Raw genomic sequence first — 18,671 nt, forward strand, 5'->3', positions numbered from 1 at the left:
TGATTTAATTCCTTTTGTAGGGTTTCCCCCCCCCCCCCAGACTTCAAATCTGAGGAGAAGATGAAACTCCGTTTTTGGAGGACACTGCTGCACAGAATTATATTGAGTTGGTTGTGGTAGACGCAGGCGTCAATTGGATAATGTCCCAAATAAACACATTTGCTCTCCTCCCACCACATTTATTAACCTAGGATGGTGATTCTCAACTTTTAATGTCTTATCACACTGCCAAAGAAACAAACCAGTCATTTAAAAAAGTCACTTTTTCTGACATGTCTGTTTACAAGCATTCTTTTATTAATATCACTGTTGACCAACTGCTATAATTGTAAAATAAATTTTTGTTATTTCCAGTTTATTACTTTTATAAGTAATTCATGGCAACAAACATATCATTCTCCTTCTACAATAACCCTGTGAGGTGGATTGGACTGAGAGACTGCCCCAAAGTCACCCAGCCAGCAGCTTTCATGCCTAAGGCAGGACGAGAACTATACAACTATATACCACCTTAACTATTACTCCAAACTGTCTCAAAAGAAAAGCTAGTTGGGAGCTGAAATCCTGTTTGTCATGGTGGGACAAGTCTTTCCTTAACATACGCTTCATACATACATCCAGATAATGAATGACAACTAATAGAAATTGAAGCACTATTTTGCATAAGCCCTAACAATAACATTGTAAGTAGTCCTCAATTTACAGCCATTTGCTTAGTGACCATTCAAAGTTGCAATGGCACTGAAAAAACGTGATTTATGACTGCTCTTTGCCCTTACGATAATTGCAGCATCCTCACAGTCACATCATCAAAAGTGGAACATTGGGCAGCCAGTATGTATTTATGACATTGCAGCCTCCTTGGGTTATGTGATCGCCGTTTGTGACTTTCCCAGACTGCTTTTGACAAAGCAAAGTCAATGGGAGAAGCCAGTTCAGCTCAACAACCATACGATTCACTGAACAGCTGCAGTAATTGTGGCAAAAAAATGTCATAAAATCAGGCATAACTCATTTAACAACCTCCTTGCTTAGCATTGGAAATTCTGATCCCAAATGTCGTATGCTGAGGACTACCTGTACACCCTAATAGTGAGACAAAGCTTACTATCTCAAAGTCTTTGCAGAAAGGGTCTTCTAAGCCCAATCCTGTTGAGGATTGCTCCAGACCCCCCTAACTGCAGCAGAGGCTCAAGCTGCTTTGCCTTAACACAGTTGGAGACCAATGGCATTGCTTTGGGCTTGCCTTTCTTTTGAGCCCTTTCTGGATTCCGATATTATTGGTTGTCAAATGCTGCTTTAGGAACTGGGTTAGGTGATTGCACGATTTTTAAATACATCATTATCTGTGGATTTGTTTGATAAATTGCGTGTGTGTGTGTGTGTGTATGTGTCAATACTTTGCCATGCAATTTTTTCCTCCTGTAAAACTGCAATCATGAGACTACTTAGAGGGCAAGAAGTAGTCACTGTGACTATATCAGATATAAGAGAATGGAGAAATGAGCTTCAATTATATGAAAGACTTATATTTTAATGGGAATGATTGTTAAGGGCCACATATTGCAAACCCACGGCAGCTCCAGAAACAGGAACAAATTGCAACTAGCAACTACTGTCAATGTCGAAGTCTGCAGTGTCGCATGCACAGACTAACTCATGGCCTGGCTCACGTCTTTGACACTTCCAATGGAGAAAGCAAAGCATTGCTGTTTCTAACGGGGATATGTAGTTGTGAAATAGCAACTTGATTGCCATCACTCAGGACATTGTTTATAGGTGTAGAGTGATATTTCTCAACCTTGGCAACTTTAAGATATATAGACTTCCACTTTCAGAGTGGCCTACTAGACCAGAGGTAGGCAACCTTGGCTCTTTTATGACTCGTGGACTTCAACTCCCAGAATTCCTGAGCCAGCTGTGCTGACTCAGGAATTCTGGGAGTTGAAGTCCACGAGTCATAAAAGAGCCAAGGTTGCCTACCCCTATACTAGACCAAGAGAGGGTTCAGTGAAGCAAGCTGGAATACTAGCAGTGTACCAATCCTATCCTACAACATGTAGATATCCAAAAGAGGAAGCACTTGTAAAGTTAGCAATCTGGGACCAAGTTGAACATCACATTTTTCTAGTCATTCTATCTGGGGAGCCTGACATGAATGAAACAAAACAGGATTAAAATATTTTGATGATGATGATGATGATAATAATAATAATAATAATAAGAAGAAGAAAAGTAGTAGTAGTAGTAGTAGTAGTAGTAGTAGTAGTAGTAGTAGTAGTTGGAAGGCACCTTGGAGGTCTTTTAGTCCAACCCCCTGCTCAGGCAGGAAACCCTATACCATTTCAAACAAATGGCTGATCAGTCTTTTTTAAAAAACTTAGTGTTGGAGCATTCACAGCTTCTGGAGGCAGGTTGGTTCCACTGATTAATTGTTCTGCAGGAAATTTCTCCTTAGTTCTAGGTTGCTTCTCTCTTTGGTTAGTTTCCATCCGTTGCTTCTTGTACTGCCTTGAGGTGCTTTGGAGAATAGCTTGGCTCCCTCTTCTTTGTGGCAATCCCTGAGATATTGGAATACTGCTATCATGTCAACCCTCGTCCTTCTCTTCATTAAACTAGGCATACCCAATTCCAACAACTGTTTTTTATGTTTTAGCCTCTAGTCCCCTGATCATCTTTGTTGCTCTTCTTGTTGAAGTCCTGTGCCAGGACTTCTGATATTTTCTTTGATATCTCCATCCCACTTTTTTTAAAAAAAAAGATTAGTCTATGTTGTTTTTCTGAATGAGAAGCTACATTAACTGTTTACTATATATGCCCTTCAGTACAAACTCTGAAACAACACATCAGTTTGGTTTTTAAACTCAAGCACCATAATTCTCATGAAAATAAAGTATTTTTCCATGTAAATTTGTCATTCAATCATCAAATAGCAATGGTAGAAAAAGTCTTTAAAACCCACTGACTTAGGTAGCTAGATCTCTAGACGTGAAGACTATCTAGGAAGTCAAGAGAAAGCTAGTTACAGATGCTCTAGCTGTTTGATGTTTTCTCCAGGGTTAGCTGAATCCACTTTTGACAGGATACTATTTAGATTGCTCTGAGTACTTGATGTTTACAGGTTTATGATCCCAACTTCAATGGGAGTGGAATCTACAAAGCAGTTATGTTTAATATCCATGTTTTATGTTAAATCTAAATCGTATATGGATGTTGCCTTTCCCATAAATTTCTCTATTGCTCACTCCATTCTTGTAGTTCACAAATCATACTAACTCACTGTTCGTTGAATAAGTCACAGCTGAATGCACACATTATACCATAAACATATTGCATAATGCAGTGCTGAGTTCATACTCAGCAAAGCCACAAACAAGCACACAAACTACATTATGACTTAGTAAGATGTATGATCTTATGAAGGTTGTATGGTCTCCATTTTGGGGAGTTTTTAAGATGCTGTACAGCCATTTCCCATGGATAGTTCATATCACGGTTTGCCACACAGGTTGGCAGAAGGTTGGACTGGATGATCCTTGTGGTCCTTTCCAGTTCTATGACTCTGATCCATTTATTCTCACCATACTACTGTGCTGGCACTCTCGATATTACAAATGAGAATGGACCACAAATATTCAAAATGTTTCTGATTAAGAACAGAAGCATGTTATCTGAAAGGCAACTTCCTCATGTTAACATTTTCCTTCAGGTAAGGAATTGTATTACAACACAGTTGAAATAGGAAAGCATGGAAAGGATTAAAAAAATATCAAATTTAAAAAAATCAGAAGAAACATTTTTTTGCCCATCAAAATAAGATAAAAAGAGAGTTCTAATTTTCTCCCCATTTTTTTTCTACACCTTCACATGTTTACTTAAGACAGAAAGTTGTTTGGCGCCTATCAGAAGACTGCCCATTCATATCTGTGCCTCCTTTCCTGTCCTTAGAGATCAAAAGCCAACTTCAAGTTATCTTGATACGCCATCACAAAGTTAAGAAAAGCTAAAGGCAATGCCAAAGAATGTTCAAATTATAGCACCATTGCACTCATTTCACATGCAAGTAGGGTTATGCTTAAAATCCTACAAACTAGACTCCAGCAGTATGTGGATCAAGAACTTCCAGAAGTACGGGCAGGATTTCGAAGAGGCAGAGGAACTAGAGATCAAACTGCCAACATACGCTGGATCATGGAAAAAGCTAGGGAGTTCTAGAAAAACATCTACTTCTGCTTCATTGACTATGCTAAAGCCTTTGATTGTGTGGATCACAACAAATTGTGGCAAGTTCTTAAAGAGATGGGCGTACCAGACCATCTTATTTGTCTCTTGAGAAACCTATATGCGGGTCAAGAAGCAACAGTGAGAACTGGACACGGAACTACTGATTGGTTCAAAATTGGGAAAGGAGTCCGGCAAGGCTGTATTCTGTCGCCCTGCCTATTTAATTTATATGCAGAGCACATCATGAGAAAGGCAGGGCTAGATGAATCAAAAGTTGGAATTAAGATTGCCGGGAGAAATATCAACAACCTAAGATATGCAGATGATACCACTCTAATGGCAGAAAGTGAAGAGGAACTAAAGATGCGGGTGAAGGAGGAGAGTGCAAAAGTTGGCTTGAAACTCAACATTAAGAAAATCAAGATCATGGCATCCGGCCCTCTCAATTCCTGGCAAATAGATGGGGAAGAAATGGAGGTAGTGACAGATTTTATCTTCCTTGGTTCCAAGATCACCACAGATGGGGACTACAGCTTTTAAGAAATTAAAAGACGCTTGCTCCTGGGGAGGAAAGCTATGGCAAATCTAGACAGCATACTAAAAAGCAGAGACATCATCCTGCCAACAAAAGTACGTATAGTCAAGGCCATGGTTTTCCCAGTTGCAATGTATGGCTGTGAAAGTTGGACCATAAGAAAGGCTGAGTGCAAAAGAATTGAGGCCTTTGAACTATTGTGCTGGAGAAGACTCCTGCGAGTCCCCTGGACTGCAAGGCGATCAAACCGGTCAGTCCTAGAGGAGATCAACCTTGACTGCTCTTTAGAAGACCAGATCCTGAAGTTGAAACTCAAGTACTTTGGCCACTTAATGAGAAGGAAGGACTCACTGGAGAAGAGCCTAATGCTGGGAAAGATTTGAGGGCAATAGAAGAATGGGACGACAGAGAATGAGGTGGCTGGATGGAGTCACTGAAGCAGTAGGCGTGAGCTTAAATGGACTCCAGAAGATGGTAGAGGACAGAAAGGCCTGGAGGAACGTGGTCCATGGGGTCGCGATGGGTCGGACATGACTTCGCAACTAACAACAACACAAGCTGATTTAGCCTCCCAACTGAATTTCCAAATCCATTTGTTGAATCATCCTCTCTAAAATGATTATGCAGAAGAGGACATGCCAAAACTTGCTCTGATTCCAAAGCATATAGTATATAATTTGAATGTACAATAATAGCTTGAGGGCAATAGCCATGTTGAGTCTTTTGCAACAAAACCCAGAATTTTGCAGTACCTCAAAGATAATTTTATTTTTACATGCCTCATGTACGCCATGCATCTCATACATGGACCATGATCCAAGAAAGCATATCCATAGAACTAGGCTAATTTTTAAAGCACTATAGCACCCAGTGCAAACATGGATGACTTAGCTGCTTAATTAGATCTGTCTTTTGAAACGCCTAATTCCTTGTTGACAGGTTCATGCAATACAAAGCATAACTTCACTGACACAAAAGATTCAAAGGGTTTAACATTTATTTTTACTAGGCATTTGCCTCATGGTTTGTGAGGTTCATAAAGGTTAATTTTGTGCTACAGTTCTCAGCCCATCCATTGCCTGCAATGGACTGGATACATTTCTGACATAAAAATGAATCCCACAGCACTTAGGCCACCAGTTTAATCAGTTAATGTTAAGTCAAAGGATATACAGATGTAGAGATTGCCAAACTTTTGTCACTTTAAAAAAGAGAAAAGCTATGTAATACCAGAACCATGCATCTTGTGATGTTTGCATAATCTATATTAGTTCTCCAAGTTTTATTAGACAATGCTTTTTGAACTATTTTAAAGGAAAAGGAAACCAAAAACAGACAGAAACTTCAATGTAAATGCATTATATTCTACAAGCCAGGAAGCTTTTTTCTCTCTTAAGTTCCAATTCATCCAGGGCTACCTAAAAGGCAAATGGATCCCCTCAGTGAAGCCTCTATTTGCAAAGGTTCAAACACTGTGTGATGGAGAGCTACAAAAATCATTGGATTATGCTTAAGGAGAACCCACAGGCGAAAGCAGCCTGCAATCTATTTTCCTTGACTAATGCTCTTGGTTTTTATTGTCCAAGACTGGCAATGAACATAGGAGCCACATCTAGCAAGCTGGATGCATATCTGGCGAGTTGTCTTCAAAAGATGCATGTCTGCTGTTAAGTGCTTGAGACTGCAGTCTTTGGGTATGCCTTCAGAGGTGAAACTGAATGTTAAATAAGCTTGAAATATCAAACAACTTACACAAGTGTAAAGCTACAGATATTCTTGCCGAAAAACTTTCAATACATCCCTAAAACAGCACAAAATGTCCAGGATCGTTGTTCTTGGGTTGAACATCTGTCCCTACTCTTGAGTAACCTTTATAAAAGATTACAAGGAAGAGTTTCCAAGAAATTCATTTTGCATCTATTTCCGAACTAAATGTCTACCATTCAGACAGTACTTTCAGTGAAGAAAATCTGCTCAGAACAGAAACATTTGGGAGAAGGGAAGCAAGTGTTTACAAAAGTGTAAACACACACACATACACATACAACTGGAAGCCATGTTAGCAATAGCTGCATGCCTGCAGCTTTCTGTATAGGATAGAAATAACTGAAAATAATCTGTATTCAATTATTAGCACCTTGAAGAACAAATAAGTTGGATTGACCTCAATGTGGGGAATTTTGAAAAGTGGAATCAGAGTCATATTTACGATTTGGGGCATTTTTATTGTTAAGGCACATGGGACCCTAACACTAAAGATCAAATGGAGATATGAAAGGCTTTAAATCACAATAACTGATTTCAATGATGGCTTTTATAACAAATCTGGCTTCTTCTCTGGAAACTAGTTTTAGAAAATGTTATATAGATCTTAAGTCAAAAAAGGTAGGAGGAGAAGGACAACTGAAATTACATAACCTACTCCTGAATCATGACTATTTTTTAATAAAAACTGTTTTCACAAAGAGCCCTTGGTAATTTCAGTTCCAAGAAGCACAAGAACTTTAGTGTTATTAAACTACATACATCAACAAACCGCATCAGACAACAGAGCATCAAGCTTAGCATTTTTCATGCCCCAGTTAAGCAGTACTGTACAGCTGAGTGTGGATTATAACAGGTTAATCCCATGTATGTCCCCATGTTCCCCGTATCTAATCAGCTTCCACCTCACAGAGGTGTCTCAATGCTCCCCATTAGAAAGGGTAACAGCAACTGCTTCAGTGTCCATTTTTGCAGGAATTCGTGGTACTTTCTTGGCAGGGCTGGGAATATGCTAGGAAAGGGGAAAGAAGCCACAGATTAGAACCCATCAAAAAACAAAGTCAACAGTTATTTTAAATGTATGTTTCAAAATAAAATGAGAAAACCTAATGACACACAAGGAAACAGTAGCATAGTACTAAATACATGGTTGTAAACACTTGATGTACATAGTAGTAAACACTGTTCAGGCTGATGATGGAATTCTGGGAGTTGAAGTCCATGCATCTTTGAGTTGCCAAAGTTGAAAAATGTTGGCATAGACAACTCTCTATAATGCATAACCAAGTGGCAGTTTCACTTCTCCTGACTGAAGCACTTGGGAGAGAACAGATCAGAGTTCACCACATGTTGGGGTTGGCGATTTGTTCTCATCTGAATAATTGAACAATGAATGCCAAAAATCCCGTGCCCGAGTTAAAGGACATTGGTGACAATAAATTACAATTAGATAAAAATTGGATAAGTTTGAATAGCGATAGCATGAAATAACTGGGCATGCTTTAAAATTGGGAGAATGGAAACAATTAATTTTGACTATCATGTTCCAAATTTAATGAAAGCCCAATTTCTAATTTTTGGACAATATACAGAGCCACAAAAACTGAACTGTGTATATGTGAGAGAAGACTCTCTTTTACATTAGCTCAAAAAAGTGAGAATAGACATGATTTAATAGGATTTAAGACTGTGATTTTCAAGAATAACAAGCATAGATGTACTTTGTTACATGTGCTTGTTGCACATCTATTTATTTTGCAAGAAATAGAAATACCAAAGAGAAAGTGAATCAACCAGCACGCACATTAGCAGAGAAATGAGATCGAAGAGAAAGCAAGCAGATTGCTGCCCTTGCTGCACTTCTTCCAAAAGAATACCCTTTGAGTCCCAGATTGGTCAGCACTAACATTGATAGTATTTAGGGCATACAGGTTTGCATTTAAGCAGAATTTCTATTTGGCTACGACTCCAACTTTAGCAAAGTCATAGTTAAACAGAAGGGGAAGGGGATTTGCAATTATGCAGTCTTAAACCCAATCGATATGTGCCCCTGCCCTTGAATATAAGGGAGGGAGGGAGATTATATGACTGCAGTTACCTCGCCAGCCAGGTTCAGATGAACTTCCACTCCTGCTTCCAGAGGTTTGTCACCCAGCATGGGACGGTGGGCATATGTCCTTCTGTGCTTTTCATCCACTCGTACTAAGTACCATGTTCCCTCAAAAAGGTCATCCACTGAACACTGGGGGATATAGTTTGCTGTAAAAAAAATAAGGGTGGGGAGGCAGAATTTCTAAATAGGCATTTTATCCCAGATATTAGCATACTAGATATTAGCTATTTTCCAAAGCGCCTGGAGGCAGGACAAGAAGCAACGGGTGGAAACTAATCAAGGAGAGAAGCAATCTAGAACTAAGGAGAAACTTCCTGACAGTGAGAACAATTAACCAGCGGAACAACCTGCCTCCAGAAGCGGTGAATGCGCCAACACTAGAAGTTTTTAAGAAGAGACTGGACAGCCATTTGTCCGAAATGGTATAGGGTTTCCTGCCTGAGCAGGGGGTTGGACTAGATGACCTTCAAGGTCCCTTCCAACTTTACTATTATTATTATTATTATTATTATTATTATTATTATTATTATTATTATTATTATTATTATTATTATTCTGTAGTGATTAGCACCTTTTCAGATGACTCATTACTCTGAATAAAGTTTGTTATACAATTAATATAATTTTTTAAAGCTATTGATCCTAATCTGTGAATAACCTTCCCAATGATTAGCAAATCTCCTTCAGTAGGAACTGTAATACATTTTATGCTTATACATTTAGGTTTATTATCTGAGTAACAAAATATGTTACTCAGATAATTCAGCTCAGAAGTTAAAAGGAGATGGAAGTAGGGCTTAAGGGCAAATCCTTGTTAATCACAAATGGGATGGTTTCATTTCCTAGATATGACCTAACTTTTCCACATATCTGTAACCCAGTTGAATGGAAAGTTTCCTAATAATTGGAAAAGATATAGATTCATGTCATTATTTTTTTTAAAATAGCCATCAATATTTTTATGGCTCTGTAGTTTTAAATTTTAATGTATATCATCCATAGTGTCTTCTTAGAAAAGATGGATTTAATAGAAAACAACAAACTCACCAAATTTGACTAATATAGGTCCTATTCATTTCCATGAGTATACACCAACTGTGACTAAATCAAGATCAAATATATCATAGATTCTCTACCACTCACCTAAGTGGTGAGTTTTTTCTCTCAGCATCATGTTTTCTGCAAATACTTCTGGTGAGATACATTTCCTTGAATCAAGCCTTGCTTTCAAATCAGTCAGGCTTGCTATTATTTTATCCAGAGAAGAGCCTATAGTATAAAGGAGTAAGTTAAGCTTTGTTGGAAACATTATTATAATACACAAACAGCTAAAACTTGGAAATGCAAGAATAAAGCTAGTAAAACAACCCTTTGATTTCCTATAGATACCCCAGAAGGGGATTCTTGTGGCCCTTTTTAATGGCATTAACTCGAAGAGTCTAGTAAAGCAGAAGCTCACATCTTAAATTTTCCTGACATTCATGCCAGCATAAACAATTATATCCCACATTGTAACAGGACTCATCATCACAGCTAAATTCTACTAAATTTTAAATCTATGCAATAGGGCTGGACAATGCTACAGATTAGTATCCAAAATATATTTCAGAGCATGTGAGACCAGGAATGCAAGATCTATTTGCAACTCCTTAAAGCAACTGCATCAATATACAGTAGTTGTTTTAAGAAGCCACAAGTTATTCTACATTTGCATTCTGGTGCAAGCCAAACTATCTCTTTGGAATCTAACCTGAAACGCTGCCCAGACCTTCTAAACAATTTGCTTCAGAGAAAGTTATAGTAGACCATAGAAGTAGCTTCCTTCAGTTTTAATGTTTTGTACAAAAGAGATTTTCATTATACACGGGAGTCTCTTCTCAATCTATTGCCCTCCTGAATGGTTGAATTCCTATAACATTAAGAATGATGTGAGTTGAAGATACCTAAAGAACGCAAAGTGGAGGGGAGTCTGTTGTAGAGAAGACTTGGAGGTAAGTAGTGGATTTAGAGTCAAAAATATGACCTAATCACAGCACTTAAAAGTCAAAATATAACCAGTACTTAATAGCTGTTAAGGAATGGTATTTCCCTAACTTGAGTTCACCTTTCTATCTGTGATGAGCAACTTTTGTCTTTCAAAGTTTTCTCAGGAAGCAACAGCATGCATACATATTCATATCTCAATCACATGTGCTATATACCCTTTAAAAATCTTTAAACTCAGGATTCTAAATATGTTGAATTGTATGCTTGCACAGAGTCAAAGCATCACAAACTACTAGCATTTACACCCAATAGAAATTCAAAATTGGCCACATCCTATTGTGCGTGCATGCGTGCATGTGCGCACACATTCACAAAATGGCTTTCCTCACCTGGGGTTGCATCTTGGGTAACCTTGATGGAGTAGAGGGTAGCAGCAAAACCAGAACCATATGAGAAAACTCCAATCCTTTGTCCTGCCAGTTGCTGTGGAGAATACCTGCATGTCGTAGGAGTCAAGTAGTTAGCAAAAAGTTTAAAGAAGGTGAAGCAAAGCATCTCATGGTTATTTGTCTAGAAAATCTAATTGGCTTGTTCCAGCCAATATTTACTATTAAATAAATGAAATTTAGGAAACTTAGCATTGTCCCTTTTTTTCTCATTTTCCTAATTGCTCTTGGGAAAAAGCTAAGTCCATTCTTATTGTCTTTTGTTCCATTTCATGTACAGTATGAAAATTTTAAAACAGAAATATATGTGTCCCATCTTGAGGTGTATCGTGTTTTCCCAAAAATAAAACTCAACCAGAAAATAAGCCCTAGCATGATTTTTCATGATACTCGTAATATAAGCCCTACCCCAAAAATAAGCCCATTAAAATTGTCAGCAAGACGGACACATTTAGTAACGTATTCCCCCCAAAATAATACCTAACAGGAAAATAAGCCCTAATTGCATCTTTTGGAGCAAAAACTAATATAAGACCTGGTCTTATTTTCAGGGAAACATGGTAATTATTAGTATTCTCTCTCACATATACCCTATTGTTTTCTTCTTCCTCTCTTTAAATACATTTACAGGAGAGGGTCACTGGATGTCCCTGTAAAATCAAATATTACATCTGTATAAAAAGAAAACAGGCATCCTTGCTGTTTAAAGATACATGCATTTTTCTTCACATTTTTCTTCTTTGCTGCTTCTCCTCAAGTATTCACAGTTGTTTTCCTACCCATTTTTATTCTTTACAAAATCCACAAAGTGTAACAGAAAACATTTTTTTTAGAAATGTATGGTTTTTTTGAAACAGTACATTAATGCTGTGTAAATTATCAACATTTTCAGTTTCATTCCTAAACTGTTTCTGGAAAAAATATTCCGGAATTTACAATAAAAAATACCATTAACACCTTGTGGATTTGTCTGTTTCTTGACAAATTAAACCTGGCCTCTAGGAATATGCTATCTGAATCATCAAATCATTTCAATACATCTCAAACATATTCCCATCATACATACTGGGCTAACAGAGAAGCAAGACAGCCATAAACAGATGGTGTATACATATTTCCGTTTTGATTGGAGACGAGCAAAGAAGCCTTTGTTTTTTGGCTGAAGATTTCAGAGCTAGCCTTCATAAAAGCTTTTTCCACATCTCTGTCAAAGTAGGTGTCTTCCAGTTTTATATCTCTGAAAATAAGATAAATATGTAGAATAAATACATAGAGGCCTTTTTCTTCCTGCTGTTTGATTGGAGGATTTGGGATTAGTGATTTGGAAGACGTCTTATCTAGAAGCAAAGGATTTACATATTGGATTATGCTGATATATAAGGAACAATCCTAAGGCTTCACCATCTAAGTTCACTTACTAGGATATAAATTTCACTGAATTTAGAAAATATTTCTGAAAAACTATTTACTTTTATGCTACAATCCAGCTATCATCTTGAGTTGTGCAAAGAAGCTTTCTCTCACCTTCTTCTTCCCTACATTTTCTTTATATGCCCCTAGTTGTGTCACTGAGGGTCACTGGGCACTCTACAGACCTCAGGCATGTGTTAGGATGGCATATAAAGGAGGGATAATCCTTTCTGCTATATGCTCTTTCCTTTTTTGTATATAATTTTATTAAGAATTTTATTTACAATAGTAAAAACTAATGCATGCTAAATAGTAAAGAAAAGAATATGTAAAGAATAAAAAGTGGAAGAAAAAAGAATGAAAGAAAAAAAATATAAAAAGAAAACAAATACATAAGTAACTTCCAACCTTTAACAAAACAAGTGCAAACAAACATAATCACACTTCGCCTTCTATAAAGTTAAACAGGTATCTCTTTATTCCATATCCCATCCCTTATGCATAAGCAAGTCCATAAAAATCAGCCCATGCTCTTCCTTTAGTAGGTAAACATTGTTGGACACAACCCATTATTTGAGCCATCTGGCAGGAGGCTTAGTACAATTTATCTTTAACCAATGAAGAATAAAACATTTGGGAGACACATAACTCTGTAGGCCTCAATTATATATTGCCATTAAATAGTGTTAAAAATATATGCCAAATCTTGCTTTTGAGGTGTCTCTTGTATTGGGATAGTTTACCTAAATGCTTCCAGGCCACTGTAAATGTCATTTTCTTTCGAGGGCGTTGGGTCTTTAAGAAAGTCATTTAGCAGCAGGCGGGCTACAGATTTCTGAACAAGTTTGCAATATGGAGAATGGAAGATTATGAAGCCAAAATCATTCAGGGTGAAGTCTTTGTCAATTCCCTCTGAAAAAATTAAAAAGAAAAACAAGAAAAACAATGGCATTCTAGAAATGACCTGCCTAAAATTGCAAATCCCATGTATGCCATTGAAAAACAAAGCTTATTTCCATTTAAGCAAACATGGGACTGGAATGTAAATATATCAGTTATTCTAAGATTAAGACTCTTGAAAACAGGGTTCACAATTTACAAATCCTACACTTATCATTTAACAAAATTTGATACCATCTCTCAAGATTCATAGTGGCAACAAACACAAACCATCCCAGTTTGATTAAAGCCTCAATACACATATAGGGCTAAATATTTATTTATTGATGTGCTTTAGTCATTCCTCTTGCATGTCCATACTTTCTTTACCTGTTCTTTCAATTTAGCAAAATTCATTTATTTACAATACCTGCCTCTTACTTTATTATTTCGTGAGTGGAATAATATTCCCCATTTTAAATATCTACTTTTCCTCATCTGGTATTTCTCCACTTTCTAAAAATTATCAGGTGTGCTTTTTCTTAAAAACTTATAAGTCTTGTGCATTATTAAAACACACCTCTTAAAAACTATTATTACAATTCTTCAAACAAAGCCCTTCCTGAGTCAAAATGGTATTAATAAAGTGCTACAATGTCCTTACAGTAAAAATTTAGTTTCAAGATCTTCTGCGTTCCTAAACCAGTAAAAGATTTGTGTGCCATTTTCAAGTGTGAATGGGAAATGTTCTAAGTCTGTAGGAGCTTTCAAAATATTATAGAAAAGAATAACATCCAAAAGAGAAAAAAGGGGAGCCTAAGTCTACAACTATATTTTTTAGCAGGACGTACCTTTCTGCCACTGAGCACAGATTTTCTTTCGATAGACATTGTAACAGCGATCCAGTGCACTGAGGTAGCATTGTATGGATAGCTTGCCATCTACCACAGGATACTCAGATACCATATCAGGTTTATAAAAGTCATATGCATGCTGCATATGGGTCGCACGCAATCCTATAGGGAAAAATTCACATACAAAAGAGTTATCTATTAACAAGCTGCTTTTCCAATACCGAGATGCACTATGTAGAACTAGAATTAATCCATGGGATATGAGAAGTGTTGAAGAAGTAAGAAAGTACTTTCAATTTTTCATTTCTCTGAGAAAGTGAAAAGTGTGGTATTTAACATCCAAAGAGAGGGGTTTTGTAGAATTATTGTATTTAGTTCTCTTAATCTTTGAGCCAATTCATTTGTATAGATGCTCACGTAAATAATCCATTTGCATTATCAGTAGAAAAATTATGACTGTACTCTTAACAGGTAGAAAAGAGGAAATTACTCCAGGTTTGTTAGTTTGATGTTTTAAAAGTGCAAAGTAAGCAGAGAAAGTAAACTGACAATGGATATTGTTTATAGTATTCACTTGATGTGGTGATTAACTTAACCTTTGTTCTGGGGATGCACAATACAAAGAGACATAAACGAGTCTTTCCTCAGTTGTACTGAATCAGGGCACAAACATATTCCAGCAACCTCTGCCTTTCCTACCTTGCTCTCATTAGATTGCCTATTTCATCCCTAACCTATTCCAGATACCGTTTAAAGTTTGCCTTTATGCCGAATGCTCCCAGGTCTCTTTTTTTGTAACTTTGAACAGTCACTAAATCAGTGGTTCTCAACCTTTTTAATGCCGCGACCCCAACCGGTCGTAAGTCGAGGACTAAACCGGTCGTAAGTCGAGGACTAAACCGGTCGTAAGGCGAGGACTACCCAACCGGTCGTAAGTCGAGGACTTTCCCTGCCCGGGAGCGCCGCGCATGCGTGGTTCCGCCCCCTGCGCCGGCCGAGGCGTAGCTGGCAAGTGGCAGAGACGGAGCAGGCCAACCACCAGCTGGCCCAGCCCAAGGGAGGTAAGGCACCTGCCGGAAAAGGGGAAAAAAATGGCGGACAAAAAAATGGCGGACAGCCTTGCTTGGCGACCCCCATGAAATGGTCGATCGACCCCAAATGGGGTCCCAACCCAAAGGTTGAGAACCACTGCACTAAATGGATGGTTGTAAGTCAAGGACTACCTGCAATGGCTGAATGGTGATAGTAGTGGTAAGAGCTGTTTTTGAAGATGCATTTACTGCTCTTCTGGAATAACCTTTGATCAGGTGCTTTCAGATTTTTATTGGAAATTTCAGAGTAGACATAAGCTCATTCTGAAAGGTCAATCACAATTAGCTGATGGTCGAGTTTCCTTTGACATACCTGGGCAAAAACATTTGTACTAAGTCTGGGCAGGTTTTGATACATGGCTAAACCAGCCGATATATCCATATCTCAAAAATCCCTGATTCTTTCATTCTACTGAAAGACCAGGATGATACTTGGTGGGAGGGAAGAAAAATAAATCTTGATGAATCCAGTAATCCCTATCCTTAGCACGCCCTATGTAATACCATTTGCTGATCTGTATGTGTCAGGATAAGGATTACCAGTGGGTCAACAAAAGCTAGAATATACAAGCATAAGATGCTAGCATAAGATGTGCTGGTTCAAGGACTTTAGGCACTTTATCTCAGCCAGGTGAAAGAACCCCAAACAGATGCCCTGGACTTACGCATCAGGCTAAGCTATCCCCAAAACTCCGATCAAAGTTAAACTATGGAGTCCTTGGTGCTCTGAGCTTAGTTTATTGCCCAACTAAGTTACCTCATCACTGGCATGACATTACCTAGTTGGGTAATGAAATGTCTGCAAGCAAACCATCCAACTGAGATAGCACCAAGGACTCAGAGTTCAACCCTGAGGTACACATATCTATATACACTGGAAGTTAAACTAACCAAATATGTGAGTGTAGAATTGTAACTAATTTGGTTAAGTGTGTCATGTGAACTTGGCCATTAATGTAAACAGTATGTCTTATAGATTAAGTAGTAACAGAGCACTGACCTCGTTCAAAAATGAGGGGTGCATTTGGACCCACAAGCATAGCAACAGCACCAGCTCCTCCAGTTGGTCTGGCATTCCCAGTGGCATATACAGCTATGTCTCCAGCAACAACAAGTGCGTAACGCCCTGAAAAAATACAAATACTGGCAATCAATGGACTGCATCAAGATTATGACATCAGTGGTGGCAACCTTATCAAACAAAAACAACCCCATCCAGAGTTACTTTCAACCTGCAACTATTTTAATCAACTGCAACCATTCATTTCTATATTTAGCATTTAAAATCCTATTAAGAACTTCTGATTATATTGTGTTGACACATATCCTGTTATACAAATTTGCATTTTGTAAATGAGGACAAGTGTGAGCATTTCTAAGTGACATTTGTGTCAACACAAGGAAGTAACACAGAGAAAAGTATGTCTAAATTGCCACAGAACTTGCAAGATAAATGGAAAATGTTCATAATTAGTTTAATAATAGTTTAAGATGATGCTGGATTTCTTATGGAAGCCTGAAAACTCAGCTCTGCAGCCCAAATTCACATGAATTTTAAGAATGCATGGTCATTTTTATTTTCCTAGTAGCTGCAATTAATTAAAGCTATATGTAAATTTAGCACTAATGTATAACTAGAATGTTTAGTGTGGACATCAATTCTGTTTCACAGAGTATTTTTATATTTCAACTTAAGCTGACTTACACTATTATAACTGTTAGTTGCTACATTCAATGACGCTTATCAAGAGTTTTGTCTTGAAAAATTTACCAGTGCAGCAAGAACTGCTATAAAAGCTACCCAAATAAATATGACTTGACAACCAGAATTTATCCTATTTTACAGATAGAACAATGACTAGCACCATTATCTTTTGGGTGATTATAATGTTTTTTATGCCTCACATATCAGGATACAAATCTCTATCCTCATCTGGATAATTTCTGATACCTCTGCATGTCAACATTGCACCATCCTACTTAGTATAGTGTTGTAATCAGCAATTATTTCAATTAGATTTTAAACTTGACTAGAAATTAAAGATCCATCAACATTAGTTCCTCCCACAGATTCATATTGATGCTGTAATAATTAAAACCTAGGCAGCCAGTTTTTAAAATAGTTTTCTGCAATGTAAATAACAACGGAGGATTTGCCAATGCATTACCTCTCTGGCTTTCTACATTTCTAACAAGTTGTGGCCAAGAAGCAACAACTGAAATACATATCGGGAAAACTGTCAGTGTCTTGATTTGAATAGGGGTTAAGCACTAAGGTATTTTTATGAAGGGTTTTGGAAATTGTATCCTTGTTGACTCCTTTTTCAATTTTTTCAAGGATTTAGATTGCCCCAGATTATCAAACTTACCATCCCAGGAACTAGATTCCACCCAGTTAATGGCATTGAAGAGTGCAGCTGTGCCTCCATAGCATGCATTTGTTGTGTCAATGCCCTCCACATCTGTGTTACCAGATTCTTCAAAGAGCTGCATCAGGACTGTCTTTACGGATTTGGATTTGTCAATGATCGTCTCCGTTCCAACTTCAAGTCTTCCAATGCAATCGTATGACAGACTGTTCCTCTCCATTAGCTTCTGGACTGCAGTGAGGCAGAGTGAATTGATATCCTCTCTGTCAGAACAGAAGCCCATCTTGGATTGTCCCAAACCAATGGTGTATTTTCCTGCACCCACTCCATCAAATTTCTCTAACTCTATCTGGTCAACATACTGGGAAGGAAAATAGATCTCCAAAGCTACAATTCCCACATCTTTTGGCCAACAGGCTTCAGCATTCACAGGTAGAGATCCAGGCATATTGGTGTATCTAAAAAAAAAAGTGCATAGTTTTATACCAATGTACAATACTGAAATTTAGTTTTAAAAAATATCATTAATCCAATATTTGACACAGTAATTGTTATCAGTTAGACAATTTTAAGCTGTTCCAGAAACAGCTATGAGTAAACAGATGGGAAAAGCAGCAGCAGAGATGGTATAGACAATTGCAGTTTAAATGGCTGCAATGTTTTCTACTCTGATTAATATAAGACTATATTATAAAAAATATCCAAGACTGCAGGTGTTGAAGGAGCCCCCATTTGTACTAACTTCCTTGAAAACAGAACATTTCAGAACTTCCAACACATGCTCATATTTTAACTGGATATACAGATAGCAGATAAATAGCAATAGCACTTGGACTTATATACCGCTTCATAATGGTTTACAGCCCTGTCTAAGCATATTGCCCTCAACAATTTGGGTCCTCATTTTACCCACCTTGGAAGGATGGAAGGTTGAGCCAGTAAGAGTCGAACTCCAGGAGTGAGGAGTGAGTTAGCCTGCAGTACTGCATTCCAACCACTG

The 18,671-nt window shown here is 37.7% G+C and overlaps 1 protein-coding gene across 2 annotated transcripts in view; it reads right to left on the reverse strand.

Annotated features, from left to right (window-relative positions):
* Positions 1-5,883: 5,883 nt before the first annotated feature.
* HMGCS1 (3-hydroxy-3-methylglutaryl-CoA synthase 1) overlaps positions 5,884-18,671 on the reverse strand; it is a 28,868-nt gene continuing 16,080 nt past the window's right edge. For both annotated transcript variants that reach the window (XM_015817119.1, XM_015817118.2), the window contains exons 2-10: positions 17,672-18,129; positions 16,303-16,428; positions 14,209-14,373; positions 13,222-13,390; positions 12,135-12,305; positions 11,012-11,118; positions 9,780-9,905; positions 8,622-8,782; positions 5,884-7,535 (exon numbers count right to left, since the gene is read on the reverse strand). In XM_015817119.1, the coding sequence (XP_015672605.1) occupies positions 7,443-7,535; positions 8,622-8,782; positions 9,780-9,905; positions 11,012-11,118; positions 12,135-12,305; positions 13,222-13,390; positions 14,209-14,373; positions 16,303-16,428; positions 17,672-18,119 (1,566 nt within the window). In that variant the 5' untranslated portion in view covers positions 18,120-18,129 and the 3' untranslated portion in view covers positions 5,884-7,442. The remainder of the gene's footprint in view (positions 7,536-8,621; positions 8,783-9,779; positions 9,906-11,011; positions 11,119-12,134; positions 12,306-13,221; positions 13,391-14,208; positions 14,374-16,302; positions 16,429-17,671; positions 18,130-18,671) is intronic.

The sequence above is a fragment of the Protobothrops mucrosquamatus genome, unplaced genomic scaffold (assembly GCF_001527695.2).
Source record: "Protobothrops mucrosquamatus isolate PMUCROS unplaced genomic scaffold, P.Mucros_1.0 scaffold554, whole genome shotgun sequence".
Classification (NCBI taxonomy): Eukaryota; Metazoa; Chordata; class Lepidosauria; order Squamata; family Viperidae; genus Protobothrops; species Protobothrops mucrosquamatus.